At 36.0% G+C, this 20,206-nt stretch overlaps 1 protein-coding gene across 1 annotated transcript in view; it reads left to right on the top strand.

Annotated features, from left to right (window-relative positions):
* The first annotated feature begins 1,051 nt into the window (after positions 1-1,051).
* pip4k2aa (phosphatidylinositol-5-phosphate 4-kinase, type II, alpha a) overlaps positions 1,052-20,206 on the top strand; it is a 51,151-nt gene continuing 31,996 nt past the window's right edge. Inside the window, exon 1 of the mRNA NM_001128702.1 lies at positions 1,052-1,386. Coding sequence (NP_001122174.1) covers positions 1,246-1,386 — 141 coding nt within the window. The 5' untranslated portion in view covers positions 1,052-1,245. The remainder of the gene's footprint in view (positions 1,387-20,206) is intronic.

Here is a 20,206-nt window from a genome sequence, read left to right on the forward strand (position 1 = left end):
GGCCAGGGGTTTTCAACCTTCTAGATGTTATGGACCCCCGAATATGAAAATCCAAGTTTTATTATTAACTTCAATTTTATATGTATATTTAAAAAATCTGATTATTCTTAATATTATTATTTTTTGCATTATTATTGATCTATAATTAATATATATCATATGTTAATCGATTATGTAAATCTTATTTAGGCGTACTTGATCATTTATTTTATACAAAAGTATGTATTCATCTTAATAACATTTCTATTTTTCTTCTATCCTATTAAATTGAAATTTTCTTTTTTTTTCTTTTAAATTTTAATTTTTATTAGTTGACATTTTTCATAATTGTTCCCTAAACAGGGACCCTTATCTAAGTATGTTTTAAATAAATCTATCTGCCATTGTTCTTTTAAACAAGAAATGTTGCTATTTTTAATCAATTGCAGACATTTAGATATTTTTAATTATGTGTTATTTCAAATGTGTGTGTGTATGTGTGTGTGTGCGTGTGTGTGTGCGCGCGCGCTCGTGTGTGTAGCTGTCAGTCCGTCAGTTGGGCAGTGCGGATGAGCCGGATACACCAACTTCTAGCAATATCGCAGACAAAATTCACACCGATTTTGGACTCGGACACCTTCCACTCTCGGAATACTGGCTTCGTCTAAAAATAAACACCTTTTCGGGGCAGACAAGCGGCAGAGAAAGAAAGTGGGAGTGGGATTTTGCTTGAGACATATTTGAAGGGTTGTAGGCTTAGCCTGACTGGGGCGAGCTAGCATGCTAATGGAGCAGCGCCGCAGTGGATGCCTCTCCACCCGCTGTTTTTTCCTCAAATTACACTGACGCCGTTCAGATTACATTTTTTATTTGTTTCCAGCTGGTTCCGTCAGTATTTCTTCTAATTTACCCTAAACGGGGTGTTAAGAGGGGCTGGCTTGGGAGGCTAGCGATTTAGCAAGTAAGGAAGGCTTACTGATGAAGTCTTAAGGGGATTTTGCTTTTTACGCATAAGAACTTACAAATAACACCGCGTTTTGCTCTTAACTTTCATGTTATATGTAACGGCAGACTGTTTTAGCGCATTTGGCGAGTTATTCTTCTGTCTAGAGAGCTAATAGTTGAGTTGGTACAGCTAGCTGGCTGCGGTTAGCTAACTGAACGTTATGCCAAATTATATTTTACTAAGAGACAGTTAGGACACCACTAGCTTAATTAAAGCACTTGTCACTGTGTGATAGTTAATTTATTGTTATACAACAAACAATGGCCTCGGCTAGTAACACTGTCTCATCGTTTGCGAGCAAAACAAAAACGAAGAAGAAACACTTCGTGGCTCAGAAAGTGAAGCTGTTTCGTGCCAGCGACCCTCTGCTCAGTGTTCTCATGTGGGGAATTAACCATTCGGTGAGTGAAATCTGCAGCCTTTTCCTTTGTGTTTGTGTCCGTTATTGATCATTGCATTACAATTAAGAGGGAAAGAGAACTTCAGGGTGTCTTTTAACCCGCAGTTGGCACCTTCTGTTTGGTACATGGTCTTCATGATCATCAGAGGGCTGCTTTGATTCTTTTATTGTGCTTAACCATCAGTTTAATGCATAACATTTTAATTTGCTCCGTAAAACAGTTGCATATCCTTATGTGGTTATAGGAAGTTCAATGGTTGTAAAACAATTGCAAAAATGAGGTTTAATTATTAATTTATTAATCTCCAGCGATCTATGATGATATTTATTTTTAAGTAGAACATTAAAGAAGATTGTAAGTCAACATATACTGCCATTTTTAGAGTTTATATATATATATATATATATATATATATATATATATATATATATATATATATATATATATATATATATATATATAAATATGCAAAACAAGATTAATTCCTCATAGTGCATGAAGTACTTAGGAAGTGAAACTGTTGGTCTGTGCAAAAAACCAAACATGAATTTTTATGTTATTAACTTTTATTAATATTTTGCAAAGTGTGTTCGAAACTGTCACACAGTTATGTGTGTGTGTGTTTGTGCACAAACCCACACCTTAGCTTGCATTGTTTGTTTACATCTTATATACTGTAGGTTGCAGCCTGCAGCATCTAGGATAAATACATCAACCCTTTTGATGAACAATACAACACATCCATCCTGAATATCTGTTGTAAATAAACTGTTGTAAACTCCAGTGCAAATTTGTGCCTGCACATACATGATGTATGTGATGATGGATATACGCCAAGAAGCTTATTCTCTGGATTGTCCTGGGTCAGGGCTGTTTTCTAAAACTGAATAAAGGTTAATATTGCAAGTAATGTTTAGTTTCTTGCACAGAGCCAATTTATTATAGTGAGCCACAAGTGTTGTATATTCCTTTTTTACTTTCAACTATTGACTTAATTTTTAAGGATCACCCCAGTTTTTGGCTAAAATATTTGTTAAATGTTTTTCTAAAGAAAAAAAAAGTCATGTACAACTTGTATGGCCTGGGGGTGAGTAAATTAACAGCAACATTTCATATTTAGATGATATATATCCCTTAAGGCTGTAAAGTTGTAAGCCTTCATATTTGGTATGTAAGGAATCTCATTTGTAAGGTTTCTATGTCCTTTTACGTGCATGCAAAGACGTTGCAAAATAATATCTGTATCAGTAGTGGAGTTGTGGGTGAGTAATCATTTCCTGTTGGAAGTTTTGGTTGCAAGATGATAAGCTGAAGCAAGAGTCATCTCAGCTGCTACTGACTCTTCTACTAGTTGCAACATTTAGCTGTCGTTAAAGGAAAAAAAACAACTTTGCTAATGTATTTGTTTTTGGGTATATACAGTTTTAAATGATTATATTAGTTGAGGTGATGCATAGCAGTATTTAGTCTTTACAGAAATCAGCAACATTCTGATAGTCCATATACTTTTAATGTGACATGCGGTTGCCCCCTCCAGCTGTTTCTGATGTTGCTCTGAATGAGCTGTCACAAACCAATCATACTGCATTCTTTTAGTGTTCAACACAAAGCTTTTTTTTTAAATGTCATTCTTTATTGTTGCATCTTGTTTTTAGTTTTGTACTTTTTCTACACTGTCTGGTGACATTTTCCGAATGTTTAGATGTCTGAGACATTAAATTTATTTATTTTCCAGTCACACATACCATCCTTAAGGGTCATTTTCTGCTTTATTTGTATATTTACAGAGGATAAATGTAGCCTACATGGATGGTTGACATTTAAGAAAATGTTCCAACAGACAAGGCATGAAAATAACATGGCTATTTGTATTATACTTAAAGCCTCTTATAAAAGCCTTACCTGCCTGTCACAAGAAAAAAGAAAACATATAGGAAAGTAAGGGTAAAATTCTTCATCATCCTTCTGTGTACAGGTATGTAAAATAAAATATTTTCATTCTTGAAAATACAACATTTGATTTTATAATTATTTATTTTCTGTCGGATGGGTAAAATCTAGTGGTTTTACCACAGTGTTATATCATATTAGTCTTTTATTATGTCAGCAAGTAATTCTTTAGTATGTGAACTATAGTTTAATTGAATGCCATCGGTTTTCGTGGTTTAAAAAATAATGCTGAAAGTTTTGTAGCGACTTCTTCTGCATTTTATGACCTATTTAAATAGATTATCAAAAACACAAAACAATGATACTTTTGGGAAAAGTCTAGCACATGTATGAATGAAATTTAAATTTTGATTAAAGCTAAATAAATAAACATGTAAAAAGTTTAAACCTAATTTAAAATGTAAAGAAAAAGCATGAATGAATCTTTCACAATAGCGGACATTAAAACGAAAGAACAAATTTCCATTTCAAGCTGAACATAAGCAGAAAAGGTTTTGTATTATGTAAAAGTGTTGAACCACAGCGGCTTGTTAGGTTGTTTTGCATGATATAAACATCAACAGCGAGCTGTGGTGCTTTGTGCCATGGGTCATAGCGGAGGTCAGCTCTTGGTCTTGCAGGACTGGAATGGAATTAGAAAGAGGGGGAGGCCAAAAATCACAAGAGACAAGCGGAGAACAGATCCCTTCTTATCTGTGACAGCCCCATCAGTTAAAAACATTGACTGCCACTGGCCAGAGCTAACCACGCTACTACATTTCTGAAGGCTGCAAATGGGGCCTTGGAACCTAGTACTGGAAATTTTAGATATCATGCAACTCATGTGGTCAAGAAAGTTGAGGGTGGAGTAGTTGGTGCAGCTCTCTGGTGCTTACTCTGCTAATGAATCATGCATGCAGCTGCAGGCCCTCACTGAGCTCAGACTACTAAACAGAAAAGCAGCAGCAGCTCTTGACCACTAAGGACCACAATGCTTGAATTTGATTAGCAAACCAATGAATGGGGAATATAATGTAACCTTATTCAATCTCGTATTAAGGAGCATCTCCGCTTTTGTATGTCTAAATTGTGTATGCATTGAAATTGATACGAGAATTAATGCTCAAAAAGAGGATATTGAGATGATTACAAAGGCAAACAGGCAGTGGGAAGTGGTTGTTTTATTCACTCATGGCTGTTGCATTACCCTCCCCTTTCTGCTTACTCAGTACAGGTCTTTACGCTCTCTTAATCTCTTTATCTCTTACTTTTCTCTTTGTTAAGCCTTCCAAGCTTCCCAGACTCTCCCACCCTGACCAAGAGTTGCTCTGTCTATGTCTGGATTGCATAAGGAGTTTCTAAAAATACTTAAGATACAGCAGCCGATCTGTGGCACTGGGAAAATAGACATACTATTTTATTTTTACACCGCCTAAGGCAAAGACTGATCGTCTTCAAAGTCTTTAAAGCTCAAATCAGACCGCTTTGATTAGATGGTTTTTTACATGTTCTTCTCAGTAACGTGCATTTCTGCTCAACTGCTTGTGGGATGCTATTTGCTATTTTCTTTGCTGTAGGCGAATCAGCTTCAACTAAAAACGTCATGCTACTTCTTATCTGTGTAGCTTTACTAGTAAGAGAAGATAAACCAAAACTATCAGTTCATTCTGTTTTTATTACCTATCAGTACCTATACACAAATTAAGTGTGCCTGAGTTTGTTATTCGTGGGAGGGCAGCGCAGGTGAGTGACCTGGATAACAGATTTACTTCAACCTTAAGTTGTAGAAGATCAACATTAAGCTGTGATTTGATTACGCACATCCTAACTGCTACCCTTTAAACAAACTAATAAGACTGCAGATGACTTCTGGATTTAGAAGTTTTTTTTTTCAATACACGGCTCATTAATAAGGACTGCCCGATGGCCGGGGGCCAGCCAAAGAGACGCTTGGGGCAGTAGACAGCATTGCTACTGGCCTGATCTGTTTAATTTTGGATGTTTAATTTGCCTTTGACTATTTGTCAATTGTGTGCAAATACAAAAAAAAAAGTAACAATTTGTGTTTTCAAGCCTTTAAATGCTTCTCTTGTCTTCTCTGTGATGTTGTAAACAACATATTGCTTTTCGGTTGCTCTTATCTGATTGGATGTTGTGAGCATGTTATTTATTTGGTGGGCATGGTGTACGTGTCGTTCACATATCATATGAGAAGCACTTCTCACAAAACAGATGCTTTATACACATAAATACTTGCGTATAAATGTTTATTACTTGCCTTTAATAATGAACATGATTGGGTTATAACTGCAAATCAATGATGCAAAATAGATGCAAGTCAATGTACAATGAGCTGTAACGTCTGTGATTACATAAAATACATAAATGCAACATATATGAACACATACAGACCCGTAGAGTCTCTGATATGTTACCAATTACAGAAAAACTACACACAGCATAGATTTAGTCCTTAGTTGGGTTAAAAACAACACGCATCATATAGCCCAGGCGGTGCAAACCTCTTATCGCTGTCTTTAATCTTCAGCAGCACATGTAACCTCTGTTAGAAAGTAATTCCGTCATTCTGAGTTCATAATGGGTCAAAAGGTGATGATAAAAGTTGAAGATGGCAGCTTGTTCATGTTTTAGGTTGCTAAAACAATCATTTGCTTCTTTGTTTTTTCCAGCTTCACCTTTATTTTTGGTACCCTTTTGCTGTGATAGTTACTCTTTGCAAAGGGTACCCAAAAAGTGGTACGGTACGTTTCGCTTTTAGGTAACTTTTGACATTGGAAAAGGCCATTAAAGCGTACCGAACCGTACCATACCATACCACTCAGTGGAAATAGGCCATTTCATTTTTTAAATTTAAAATCTAGATTCACAGATGTTTTATTTGACACATTGTTTAAAATGTGTGGCTGATTTAGACTTCTGCATCAAGCGCATGTGTTTGCTCTGGCAAAGTTGCATAGCCCTTGCCGTTGCTGATGCCGACGCGCACCTCTCAAAAAATTTAACTACACGTCTCAATGACTTATAGCGCAAGCTCTGTGATTGGCTGGTTTGGTAGCGCTGTCGAGTGTGGGTGAGACCAAGAGCTGCGCAAACCCGTTGGAGTGAGTGTTTACAAGTGTGGAGTCCAGTGAAGGAGCTCTAAATTCAGAGGGAGCTTACCTTATCATTAATGTTGTTGCACGTCTGCTGGTTCCCACCACTACATGAGCGAGTTTTAGCTACTTTTACATTAAGTTTGCGTTCAGAAAAAAACAAAACACCAGCAAAAAAACTTGACACAGAAGAACATAACAACCTCACCGCTAGCTAGCACTTGGGAAATGCTATTGCAGCGCAACACAAACAGTGCGCAGAAGTAAAAATGCACGGCAACGTGCAAGGCAGGCACCGTGGGTTATGACAATCACTCGATGCAGAAGTATAAATTAGCCTTAAGAAATAGCTGCTCAATTTATTTATTTATTTTTTTTGGTGGGGTCAGTGAAAATATTGGCTGGGCAAGTAGAAATCTGAAACACTGGCCCGAACAGGCCAGTAAAAAATCCTTAGTGTTGAACGCTGCAATAAATATTTTTGTTGCTGTTGCTATGTTTTAACAAAGTGTGTCTGAACCTGTGATGATGAACTCTTGTTTTAGATAGTCTTATGAAACTTAGATCTGAGGTTTTAATGCATGCGAGAAAACTTTGAATAGCCTCAAATGTGACCTTTAGGGCTGTCTACAAGGTTTTGAATGAGCCTTTTGGTTAGATGAATTCCTTCCTGTTTTTCAGGGCACTTTTTGTATGAAAGTGCCCTGGTTATGGATTTTTTAAATTTACCATTTATGCAGTGTGTAACACACCTCTACGTGAATAAAAACATCCAGCTGAGGTTTACATCTGAAAGAGCACTGTTTATAAAGTTATTGACTCAAAGAAAGGGTTGACTCAGAGCTGTTAACATGTTAACCTTCATACGAAGCTTTAGCTGTTTGATCTTGATGTCTGAACGAAACAATTCTATTGTCATTGTTATACTTGCAGATATGATGAAGAATAGAGCAATATGCTGTGTAGCATCTTTAGTGCTTAATCAATACGTTTCTACATTGGGCTCACACATACTCTGTAGCATGACTGCTTGTTGCTTCAACGCTGTCTTAAAAACCATGATAAGCTTTCTGTTTCGGACATGCGCTGCATTTGTTCAGCTACTTATTTAAAAATAAATAGCTGAACAAATATGTATTGGGGTCATTAGGTAAAAATAAATGCAATGAAGGTGTTTTTTTCTCCTCCAAAAGCCAGATGGCACTGTCTCTCACTCTCTTACAACTGTAAAGAGCCACGCAAGATCAAGTGGCATAGATAATTAAACTGCTTTTATTGATTTATAATAATAATGTGGTATAATAATGATTTCATTTTAAACTCTTGACTGTAAGTATGAGGCAAGTTTTTTAGTAAAACCTGTTGTTAAATAGGCTATTTTCATATGCTTTCATGTAGAACTGCACAATATATGGTTTCAGCATCGATATCACAATGAGCAAATCCGCAACAGTCACATCGCAAGATATGCAGCGTTGAGTCTGTAGAGTCACTGCTAAGTTTAAACATAATCGAGTGAAAGTTTAGCATTTGCTTGTGTTTTTAAGGCCTGTGACTGAGCATTTCAAGAGTTTAGAACGTTTGGGCACAAAATTTAGTTTGTCGGTGTAACATAGATCAATTTTATTTAATTATGTGTAATTTATCCAATTTAGGCAAAACATTTTTTTGTTGTTTTATGGAAAAAGTAACAAAATAAGAAAAGCATTTTTTCCATTGTGATTATAAAATTTCTGGACCCTGATACTGTTAGACATCCCTGAAATCTGTAAAATAGAGCTATAAAAACATCTTATGAAACTCTATTCATATCACAATATCTATAGCAGAAAAAAATATTGCAATATCAGATTTTTAATATCAGAAGTTAACAGCAACACTGCCACTTCGCTCTCAGCCAGTGAGAGTGAATCGCATAATGATTCTCCTTGATTTCTGGATTGCACTGATTAAATCACCCACTCATGGGGCTTGTCAGTGAGCCATGTCTCTGTGTAGTAAAGGCTGCTCCATTTGAAAGCAGGTTTTTCAGATTTACAGCTGATTACCAAGCCTTCAATCAGCTCTGATTATTTGTACAGCCCTATGATTAACAGTTTTGACCATTAAAATAATCAATGGACGTTGTTGTGTACTATGTAAACAATATGGTCCCTGCAAAACAACTTTTGACATGGTATCACCTATTTTTATCCACATTTTGGATATGCACATAAAAATGGTTGATGGAAACGCCGAGATGCGCATCAATTTTGAAAATGTGCTTAACTGAGTAGGATAAACCTTTTATTCGATAAGCAAAGGTGCACATAAACTACAATTGAAACACTTCCACTGAACAAATTTCAGTATGCGCATTGAATGGATCAATCAGCCAGCTGAGCATATTATAAAACATCTGAAAAGTTGTTTTGGTTATCCTAAAATTTCATAACTATTTTAGTAGTGTTATTGAACCTCCAGTCAAAAGCATCTGTGCTCCGTGTCTCATGCCGTTAAACGCCACCACGCATTCACTGCATGTTGACATTGTCTTCTGAGGCACAAGTCATTTATTAAATAAGGAAAAGATTCATGCAGCTTTTCCTAACGCAGTACTGTAAACTCTGTTTTTACTTAATTTGGCGCCAGTATATCAGGAAGAGATGTTTTTGTTCTCTTTGACTCATTGGATGGAAAGCTGCTTAAAGCTGCGGTCACACTAGAGTTTAAGCTAGCGAAATTTTGCCGTACATCGCTGTGAAAACTGGATTAAACTATGTTTAGACATTTAAAAAAGCAAACGATTGGTCCATTTATAAAATTTCTGTCCAGAGAAGTCATGTTTTGATCCTTGATTTTTCTCATGCATGGAAGTGATGCGATTTCACAGGTCAGAGTTCACCAACTTGAACTTTCCAACGCAGCGATCTGCGAAACTTTGCGCACAAGCTTGCGTTTCCGGTCTGACGCATACGCGTGTCTATAAATGGAAGTCTATGGGGAGAAGTCCAGTGTGACCACAGCTTTATTCGCATGTCTTTTATGCAATATTCCTAAGGATAAGTATCGTTAAGGTTTTAAAGGTATTACTACTTTTATCGATACCACTTATCGGTTCAGTACTTTAACGGTTCTCGTATCGTTACTTTTTTTTATTTTTTTTTTATGAAAAAGCTAAATTAACAGAATTAACCACACTTTAATTTATCATTATGTTTTTTAGATAAAATAAAACAAAACCAATAATTGTAAAACAAATAAATCTTTTTTCCCTGTAAAAGAATGCACAATGGTTTGAAGGAAAATGATAATTTTTCTGGATATTTGGCCAGAAAGGCAAACATATTTGCCTTTTCTGGCCGAAGTCGGCATCTGTCATAGTTTATTGTGCTCACTGCAGTTAAAAATACCCTCTTTCACATGAATTAGTTAACTGTGTTTTGTGAGTTAGCTGTGTTTTTAATACAGTTTTTTTAGCATCTTGCAATGTAAAAATAAGCAATTTTTTTTTATAATTTCTTAAGAAACATAGTTTATTACTAGGCTATTCATAGGCTATATATTGGTAAATACAGCTGACGTAAAAGCATTTTTAATGTTTGATGTATTTAGGTTACTTCAGAAAAAAACTGTTTTCAATGTAACCGAATGTGTGATTGCTTGCGTTTCCGCTTATACAAGAAAACAGCTGGTTGCGTTTGTTGCAACAGGCATTGTCGCTGTTCACTCGGAAAATACAACCTATTTGGTTCATTCCGCAAGCTTACGAGCTGAATGTGCACGTGAGTCTGTGTCGCGAGCTTTGTGTGTGCACTTAGCGTGAGCCTCTGCTGAGTGCGCGCGCACAGCCGAAAACTGTGAAGGCTTTTATACTTGACACGCTCGCTTTAAACACAAGCATTTCTCAAGTGAGATTGACGAATATTAAATATCGCAAATTAGAAAAAGCTGGTCAGTGAAATTAAGCTACTGTAAGTAATGTTTATTCGACAATAATTCTCCAGTATCGATAACAGAACCGTTAACATCAAAACTTATCGATACTTTGGTCTTTTATAATGTAGCACCTATAAAGTACAGAGTTTTAGTACCCATCCCTAGATATTCCAGTTTTGCACATAAATTTAATTAGCATCTTTGGATGGAAACATAGCTACTCTTACATTTCTTTGCTTTTTATACTTGGCAGGTTTGGTTCAATTAAAGCAAACTGGTGTGAACTTTGATATTCAAACCTTGGTGTGCACTAAAAAAGCAGACCGAGACCCCTGAAAAGATAGGTCTTAAGCCTCTTTAAGATAAACTCTGGAATGGTGTAGTTTGACTAAATTGTGAACACATCATGGACAAAAGACGTCAAAGTCAAGCAAATAACAGGACATGAGGTCACAAGATGTGACCCAAAAAGGGCAGAACACTCAGACCTGTCTGTTTTTCAGTTTGAAGAATAACAGCTGAACACTAAGCAGACAAGGACTAAATGTTTTTTTTTTTGGTCCCTCAAAGAAACCAAGTGTGAACACACCCGAAATATGAAACAAACCATTTGGATCCTTGTTTTCAGTAAATCTGTTTTGAACTAGCAATGACGTCTTAAGTTTTGAAACGTACAGGATGTTTTTTTATAAATCTTTTTACCTCTTGTATGTCAAAAAAATAGGTAGGTGCGGGTCACCTTCATCAGGCTTGCATTTCTATATGAAAACATGTGCTGGATAAGTTGGCAGTTCATTCCGCTGTGGCGACCCCAGATTAATAAAGGGATTACGTCGAAAAGAAAATTAATGAATGAATGAATATGCAACATATATGAACACATACAGACCCTTACCATCTCTGATATGTTACCAATTACAGAAAAACTACAGAGTGTTTCCTCTAGGATTTTTTCAGCTGTGGCGGCAGGCCTTTTTTACACAAATCTACCAACTACCTGTGGCGGTATTTTAATGACAAATGTTGTGAGCGCAGTATTAAGTCGAGATCTCATTTATGTAATAGCCTACCAGAATGCGAATCTCTTTGCTTGCCCGCCGATTTCCTCTGCTCGTGCACAAAACTTCTTGTACGCCCCCTGAAATATGTGCTGCTCAAGCGCAGATCTTTTTGTGCGCTCTCAAATAAATGCTGCTGAAATCCGATTTAGTGCGTTTATGTAACAAGTATGTCTCCAACATTTATTAGATTTGCTAGGAATATTTACGAATGTCTCCAATAGACCTACAGAGCGGTATTAATGCGTCCTGAAGTGAAGTGAAACAGCTATACGTCATGTTTGGTGGCCTCATGCATCACACACCTGGGCTCAGTCAGCCAGTCAGTCAGTCAGCACTTAACCTTAAAGGGTTAAACAAATGACACATATCACTACTACGGTTACAGAAAAGTTTGCGCTGTTATAATTCTCTCACATTTTAATATGTTTTGGTGCGATTATCAATCGCTATTAAAAAAAAAAAAACACGACTGAATGTTTTGAATGAAAAGCTTTAACGTAGCCGTGGCAGGATCAATTTTGGTGTAGCGCCCCGCCATGGAAGAATGAATGTAGCGGAAACCATGCACAACATACATTTAGCCAGTGCAGAGTCAGTGCAAACCTCTCATCTGTGTCTTTAATCTTCAGCAGCACATGTAACCTCTGTTAGAAAGTAATTTAGTCATCCCGAGTTCATAATAGTTTAAAAAGTGATGATAATAGTTAAACATGGCAGCTTGTTCATGTTTTTGGTAGCTGAATCATTTGCTGCTGTTTTATACGGCTTCTCCTTTCTTTTTTCTACCGTCTTTTTTGCGTTTGTTCGTTTCTGACTGGATCGGATTTCAGAAGCACTTCAATAATTATGCACACGTTATTATCATCAGCTCAAGAAGTTTATTATTTCAAATATAGACGTTTGGCGAGCGATTGCGAGCTCTATGGAAAAAGTGAAGCCATTCACGCTTTAGATGGCCTCGTAAACAACGGGTTTATCTTGGCTTCTTGGCACACTTTTGTTGCGCTAGCTATTCTTTGGAAAGGGTACCCAAAAAGTAGTGCAGTACGCTTTGATTTTTGGGTGCTTTCACATTTGGTTCTGTTACCTAGACCGTACCCAAGTTCGGTTGCCCCCACCCCCTTGCTATCTTCTTAGTTGGTTTGTGTTTACACTGTCTTTTTTTCCTCTAAACCCCAGTACGCTTGTGTCATCGAGCTGCTGTTGTGTGTAAGGCTGTTGCTAGGTGACGGACACGAAAGCATAGTGCCAAAATGGAAAGACGTCCGCACATTGTGAAAATGGATTCTTGTCATTTCGTTATTATTAGTAAGCCTCCTGTACCAGACTTTATCAACTTTATTCTGAGGAACACTGTAAAATATTGAGATGATGAAAGTTAGTAGAGCCCAAGTAATTTTTGACTGTTAATTGTAGTTACATAATTGAAAACAATTCCCTTCAGAAATATGTGTTTGTGCATGCTTTACAGGAAAAAAATCACACAGGTGTGTAACAAGAAAATGATTAGATATGTCATTATTGAGTGAACTCCCCCTTTAAGGGAAACAAATCCACATTTTATCATTTGATTTGTCACAATCCAATCTCAGCCTGCATCAGATCTGATTGCTGCTTTTGTTTTTACACTCATGGGCCCATACGTAATAAATGAAGGCATTGTTGACGTCAAGAGGCTGAAATACCAAACATCCCACTATGACAGCTACATTTGACTGCACTGCTTAGAAACAAAGAGCTTTATAAACATCTGGTAGGAGGATGAGCGTTCTCTGAACTAGGCTTCCTGCACTGATGGAGTGCAAACTTGTGAGCTCTGTAGCGGAAAACCTGACTTCGCTACCATGGAGACAAACAGGAAGTGGTAGTGTGAAACTTGGCCGATGAGATGGGTGCACTGAGATAAACGCTAAGTTCTTGATCAAATGAAACCTTTGCTGCGGGCTTGTAAAACACCTATAACATGCCCTCAGGCCATGGCGAGTCTGTGAGGTATTTCTGTTTGAAGTATGAGGGAGCTAGTCCAGGAGATCCTGTGCAGCTGCTCCAGGCTTTGTTGAAAATGTTAGGCCACTATCCCTGGATTCTCAAAGGATCTAGCATGTAGGTGGAAACTGGGACAGTGGAGTATGTTGTCTACTCCAGTTTCTCTCAGTTTCTAATCTTGTGCAGTGCAACGTCTCTAAAACTGCGCACGCCTCATCACCGGCTCACTGAGTAGAGTTTTGTTGGATCAAGGTTGCAAGCTCCAACAGTTAACTGGTTTTTAGGCAGATAAAGACACATTAGTTTTAAACCTTATTCACTCACATGCATCTGCTTTTTGAGTAACGATACAGTAGCTCAATGAACACAGAACGATACACAGGGTGTATGCACACAGACTTTTAATTTCAGTCAGTCAGCCAGGGCTTCCGGTTAATTGTCATCCCATACAAAATCACAGCGTTTATGATCTTATTTCTTTAAAAAGCAGTGATCCTCACTGCCTGACTGAGATACAATATAAAGTGGTATCAGACAAAACAAGAAGCACTGTGTAAAATTATATTTTTCCCTGCCATGTCTTTAAAATATGGAAAATTATTTTACCCCAAAATTTCTGCGCTAGCCTGCTTCTAATGAGGGCACCTGCATTCAAACGGTCAACAAACAAACAACCAAATAGATGCTTAAGTCTATTTAACTAAATGCATTTGAATTACATTACAGCATCAATGCTGTAAAAAGAAACCTTATGAAATTAAAAATCGTCACATAAAGCTTTCACGGAAAGTTCATCATTGGCTGATAGCCCATTAGAGAGCAATCTTGAATGAACAGTTTCAGTTTTATTTACAGTTATCACTGAATACTTTTTATTTACAGTATCACACCCAAACTCACTTAGACTTTAGTGCCTTCCTGATAAAGTATTTGATTTATTCTGATTAACTTTTGTGTTGTACTACACCAGTTGAGCTGTTTATCTTTTTTTGGAGGACGCCTGGTGCAAACTTCGTGTAGCTGTACAGAGAACACTGTTGTCCACCCCTACATCACTTGTTCATTTAGATACGTTTTAGTAACTACTAAAGATTTTGCTTCAGAAAATATCCTAAATATTATGTGTAGCCTATAGATACTGCATAGCCTGTGGTGCAAATATATATATGTGCACAACATTTTGACCTCATTTTTGCACCTCATGATTTTTAGTTTTCTTTGTCTTACACTCATACATTCCTTTGCAAAGCGCTTATCAGGATTTAAAATTCACACCATCATCGTAAGCAAAAGAGACGATAGCTGTGTCTCATTTCAGAGGCTGCATCCTCCGGTGGATTGAAGTCCGTACAGGCCTTTTTGAAACGAACCGATCCAGCCTACAGAGGATAGCTCTTATCACCAAGCAACCGTAAAAGCTGCCGTTAATACGCGATAATGAAATTTGTAATGACTTGTCATAATTTGTAAGTCATGTCATAATTTTTATTTATTTTACGTGTTTAGATAACCGAGTAAAATAAACCCAATTCATACAATAAATCCGGAGTTTTCTTTTAAAAATGTCCTGCCGTTATCAGTGCACAATGGATCTTGGGTTGTTCGTGGCCGCAAAGGATCCAACGGTTGTGCCCTCATTACCTGGGAAATGAAGGACGCATATCGAGGCTGCATTTGAAGAAGCCTTCTAATTTTTTAAAAATAAGGCAGCTACAATGCTTGCCTTTTTTATTTCAAGCTGCAATGATGCAGCACACTTCGAATATATCTTTCGGAGGATGCAACCTCTGAAATGTCACAGCTAATATTTTGTTTAGATGTGTCTGGATGTTTTGTTGCAAGTTTTTTTTTTATTTGTTTTGATGACATTTTAGATGTGTGTCAGCCTGTGCATGCGGGCGAGGTGGAGTCCCTGTCAGATAAAATGAGGCATGAAGTTCATTTCGAATTACAGCACTGATGGCTTTGTTTATATGACCACATCATTTCAATCTAATAATAATAAATTAAATCTTCATTTTACTGTCTTGTCTCCATCTAATTAATTTGCCTTTAGCTGCGCTTGCCAGTGTAGGATGTTATTGGAGGAAAAAATAATGAATTTCCCTTGCAAGCCAAAAAAATGTTTTGAATGCAGTCCTTAAGAAAAAGTTTACACTGTTATGCTTTTCAGTAATGTTTTAGCTTCGGAGAAGTGTGTGCATCATTTTATGATGTTTAGGAAAGTTTAGATTCAACATAAATAATAAAGTTGATAGTTTTTGGCTTTTTTAGCTGTATGTTGTGTTGGGCTAAATCTAGTCTTGATTTGGGAAATGTTTTAGATGTGCAGATGCAGGAGTGTTTATTTTTTTCCTGCGCATTATAAATTGATTACAAAAGATACCCGTGCCTGATGCACATCATTTTGTTGTATTAAATCAGCTGAATGCAGAAGCATTTGTTTTAATTATATCTTGAATAAAATAAATACATTTACAATTATAGGACTATGTTTTTTCCATGCAGTTTTTTATTTCCTGTTTGTTGTTTTATGTCTTAATTAGCCAGTATATTTTCTATTCTATACTTCTTTTTTGTATTTATAGGGCTAAATTAAATAAATTTAAGTAACAGGGAATTTTTTAAATAATGTGCTTTATTAAAAGCCATCATATGCATTCGTTGCAAATCTAAAGGTAGGAGCAATTACTAGGCCAATTAGAATACAATAAAATATCAAGCCTATTTACATTTTTCCCAATAATGATGATTATCTCTTGATAATTCAATGTCATAATCCAGGGGTGGCCAACCCTGTTCCTGGAGAGCCACCTTCCTGCAGATTAGTTGCTACCCATATCAAACACACCTGAACCAATTAATTAGGACCTGAACACGACTTGATAGTAGGGTTGTAACGGTATGAATTTTTTACGGTATGATAATCGTCTAAAACAATACCACGGTTTGACGGTTTCGCGGTATACGGTATTAAATAGTAATTCTCATAGCAAAGACCCTGAAAAGAATAAGAACACGTTTTCTGACTGAACAAAGGTTTTATTTCAACAAACTTTTGAAAGAACCATTTTAATAGAACTATAGAAGTCTTTTATAAAAATAAACTGAAAAATCTCCCATTTTAATAAATTAAATTAGAAGGAATAAACAAGCAGGGTCTTTTAAGATTAGACAAAAATAAACTTAAACTGTCCTTCCTTATAAGCAGGATAAATGGGAGACCAAAAGTGCAATACCAAGTTTATGGCTGTAAACATGTATTTAAAGCGTTGTTTTTTTCAGTCTAGGTTGTGATGAAGAAATGTAAGCATGTTGAGATTTTCAGGACTTAATCTTGACCGCTGAGGTGAGAGAATGTGTCCACTTGTACAATGAACAAATAAAAAAATAATAAATAATGTGTCAAAGTCCAAATAAACATGGTGCAAATCCTCAGTAAAAAAAAGATATAAATATTTACTATACTATAAATAGTTACATAACGAAACTAGATTCAATATGGAACATCCTTAGGTTTTATGTGCCAGCATGGATATGGTTGTCTGTGGATATGGATTTGGATGTGGTTGTATGCAATGCAGACAAACAGCTGCACCTTCATTTGTGTCTTTTGAAAACAGCAAGAGCAGCAGTTCGTCTTTGCTGTGTCACTGTTTTGTCATGTTTCTGTGCTGCTGTGCATGCAAAAGTACTTAGTATGAGAATTATTTCATGCAAAACTTTTTTTTTTTTGCGTTTTATTCAGCCGCGCATAAATGTATGCCTATCTCTCATTCCGTGTTGTTCAAAAAGCTCAGTGTTGGTCCACAAACAAAAGTGAAACCTATGCTTATTGGTTGTGATATAGCGAGTTTGAACCAATCTGGGCATGGAGGAGGGACAATGCATCAATGTATCATGTCTGGTTTGTCCAGAGACACAGTGACGAGCGTTTCTTTGTCAAATCAGCGTTGTCAAATTTTGATGACGTAACCGCACTGATTCCGGAGCCTCTGAAAGTGATACAGCACTGGAAAGCTGATATTCTCTTCTTTATGCCAATCTTTGAATTGTATGAATCGGATCAGCGGATCAAAAGTTATTAAACATTTAAGAGCAATACTTATTTTTAGCCGCGGGCGGCTGTCTCTGTCTTTAAGGGTTAAAACCGTTGATATGCAATTGTTCATGGTATGATAATCGTGCACGTTCAAATCGTGGTAAACCGTCATACCGGTATATTGTTACAACCCTACTTGATAGGCAGGTGTGTCTGATATGGGTTGCAGATGAAATCTGCAGGAAGGTGGCTCTCAAGGAACAGGGTTGGCCACCCCTGTCATAATCGATATCGGCTTGATAGACCTTTATCATGTTGTTGCCCAGCCCTTCCTCAAATTGTATCAAAGCATTGTAACTTTTTTCTTTGCTTTTCAAGTTCAAAGATCCTAAGCATATGCATAAAAGTGAAATGTGCAACACTTTTCATGGCTGCTAACAGAACAGACGGGCTGGCCTGGAATCAGCCGTAAGACCAGCTGGTCACCGATCTAGCTGATTATGAAACAATCAGATGGCTACAGTCCCTGTCCAGTCAACAGATACATCTCTAAAAAATATTTGGAAAATTGAAGTGTAACAGCCTCTGAATAAATTTCTTATGGGGCAGGCACTAGGACCCAGCCAGAGGCTGCTTGTGAGCAATATTGTAAGGAAAAGATATTAATATAGCAGATTCTGAATTAAGCTCTGAATGACTGGTGTCATAGTTAATAATTCAGTTCTTATTTTTTCATGTATTCTGACCAATATATCAAACAAGATTAAGCATGTCAGACCTGAGGTAGGCTGTTAGTCAGCAGATGCCAGCACTACACAAGGCACTGTTTAACTTACGAAATGATATTGTACACAAAGATATTCTGTATTCGCATTCAGTTTCAAGTCCATAATCCTAAACGCTTCATGTAAATCACATGTCAGATTTCACCAGATTGCTGACCTGATCTTACTACAGTCAGCATTTCACTCAGTCTCATGAGCAGCATTTTGCTCACTCACACTGCACATGAGTTAGCCACTCCCACTTATTTACATGTCACAGTATATACAGAATTATAAGAATTCTCAACAATCAGACAATTTATTCCACTGTAACAATATAAATAGTCCTACCTCCCGGCCCTATTTAAAATAATAATACAAATACTTGACTCACTTTTCATTTTCCTTAGAATTAATTAATTTATTTATTTGATTTTCATTAATATAAAAAAAAAAAAAAAAACTAAATGTCTATTGTTTATAACTTGAGCTACTAAATGCTGTGTACTTATTTGATTTATTTATTTTAATAGAAATTTCATACACAAAACAATTCTTTAAACAAAACTAACTTCATCATGGTCGAAATTGAGCGGGATGAAGTGCAAGCCCACCCCATTACCACAAACACATCACTCGTCTATTTCTTCAACTTATTAGTTCTTTTACTTGTCTCTTTTTTACATGAGACATACATGAGCTGCAAAATGAGACATGTTTCATCCTTTTGACATCTTTGACATATTATATGGTTAATTCACCATTTATTCATTTACATTTTATAACATAAACCAAAAAAATACATACTTTTGCAAACCGCCAAAGTTTCTACATACCTGCTTTCTCATTTTATTCTTTTTTCAATCATCTCTATTCAGCAACATATTTCTTTGATAATATATATTTTTGACTTTTTTTATATACATTTTCCGTATTTTTACAATCTCCTCTATTAATCATTATATTCTTTTAATAATATTTGAAGTCAATTTTTAGCCCCCTTTTGAATTTCTTTCTTTCTTAAATACTTCCCTAATTATTAACAGAGCAAGGAAATATTTACAGTATGTCTGATAATATTTTTTCTTCTGGAGAAAGTATTATTTGTGTTATTTCGGCTAGAATAAAAGAAAAAAAAAACATTTTAAGCTTAAAATTATTACCCCTTTTTTATTATTATTTTTTGATTGTCTAACAAACCATCATTATACAGTAACTTGCCTAATTACCCTAACCTGCCTAGTTAACCTAATTAACCTATTTAAGCTTTTAAATGTCACTTCAAGCTAAATACTAGTGTCTTGGAAATATCTAGTAAAATATTATTTACTGTCTTCATGGCAATGATGAAATAAATCAGTTATTAGAAATGAGTTATTAAAACTATTATGTTCAGAAATGTGTTGGAAAAAATCTTCTCTCCATTAAACAGAGAATGGTGGAAAAATGAACAGAGGGGCTAATAATTCTGATTTCCAATGGTATATTTATGCAACTTTTTAAATTAATTATTATCCCGTCAATGTTTGAGAATTTGTTCCAGACTATTCCATAATTTTACATCACATACAGACATACACATTTTTTTAAAGTTGTCCTGGTTCTAAACCTCATAAAATTTTGTTCTTCTCTCAGATTAAATCCCTCTTGTCTTTCCTCAAAATATTTTAGTATGTAATTTATTCCTAGTTTTAAACATAAATTGTGCTGTTTTAAAATTAACCAAATCATTAAACTTAAGTATGTTCAATTTAAAAAGGTAAGAATTTGTATGCTCCAAAATACCCCACATTTTCTAGCATTCTAATTACTTTCTTCTGTATTATAAGGATTAGATTTATATGTATTTCCTCCAAATCTCAACTCATATATGGCAGCATATAGCTTATTTTGATGAATTAGCTCTAACCTTTGACAGCTATTTCTTCTTTTTCCGCGGTTATGCGGCATTATATTTCACACACATATGTAAGGTGACTGAATATGAAGTTAAAATACAAAACATAC

The sequence above is a fragment of the Danio rerio genome, chromosome 24, assembly GCF_052040795.2.
Source record: "Danio rerio strain M-AB ecotype USA chromosome 24, GRCz13ab, whole genome shotgun sequence".
Classification (NCBI taxonomy): Eukaryota; Metazoa; Chordata; class Actinopteri; order Cypriniformes; family Danionidae; genus Danio; species Danio rerio.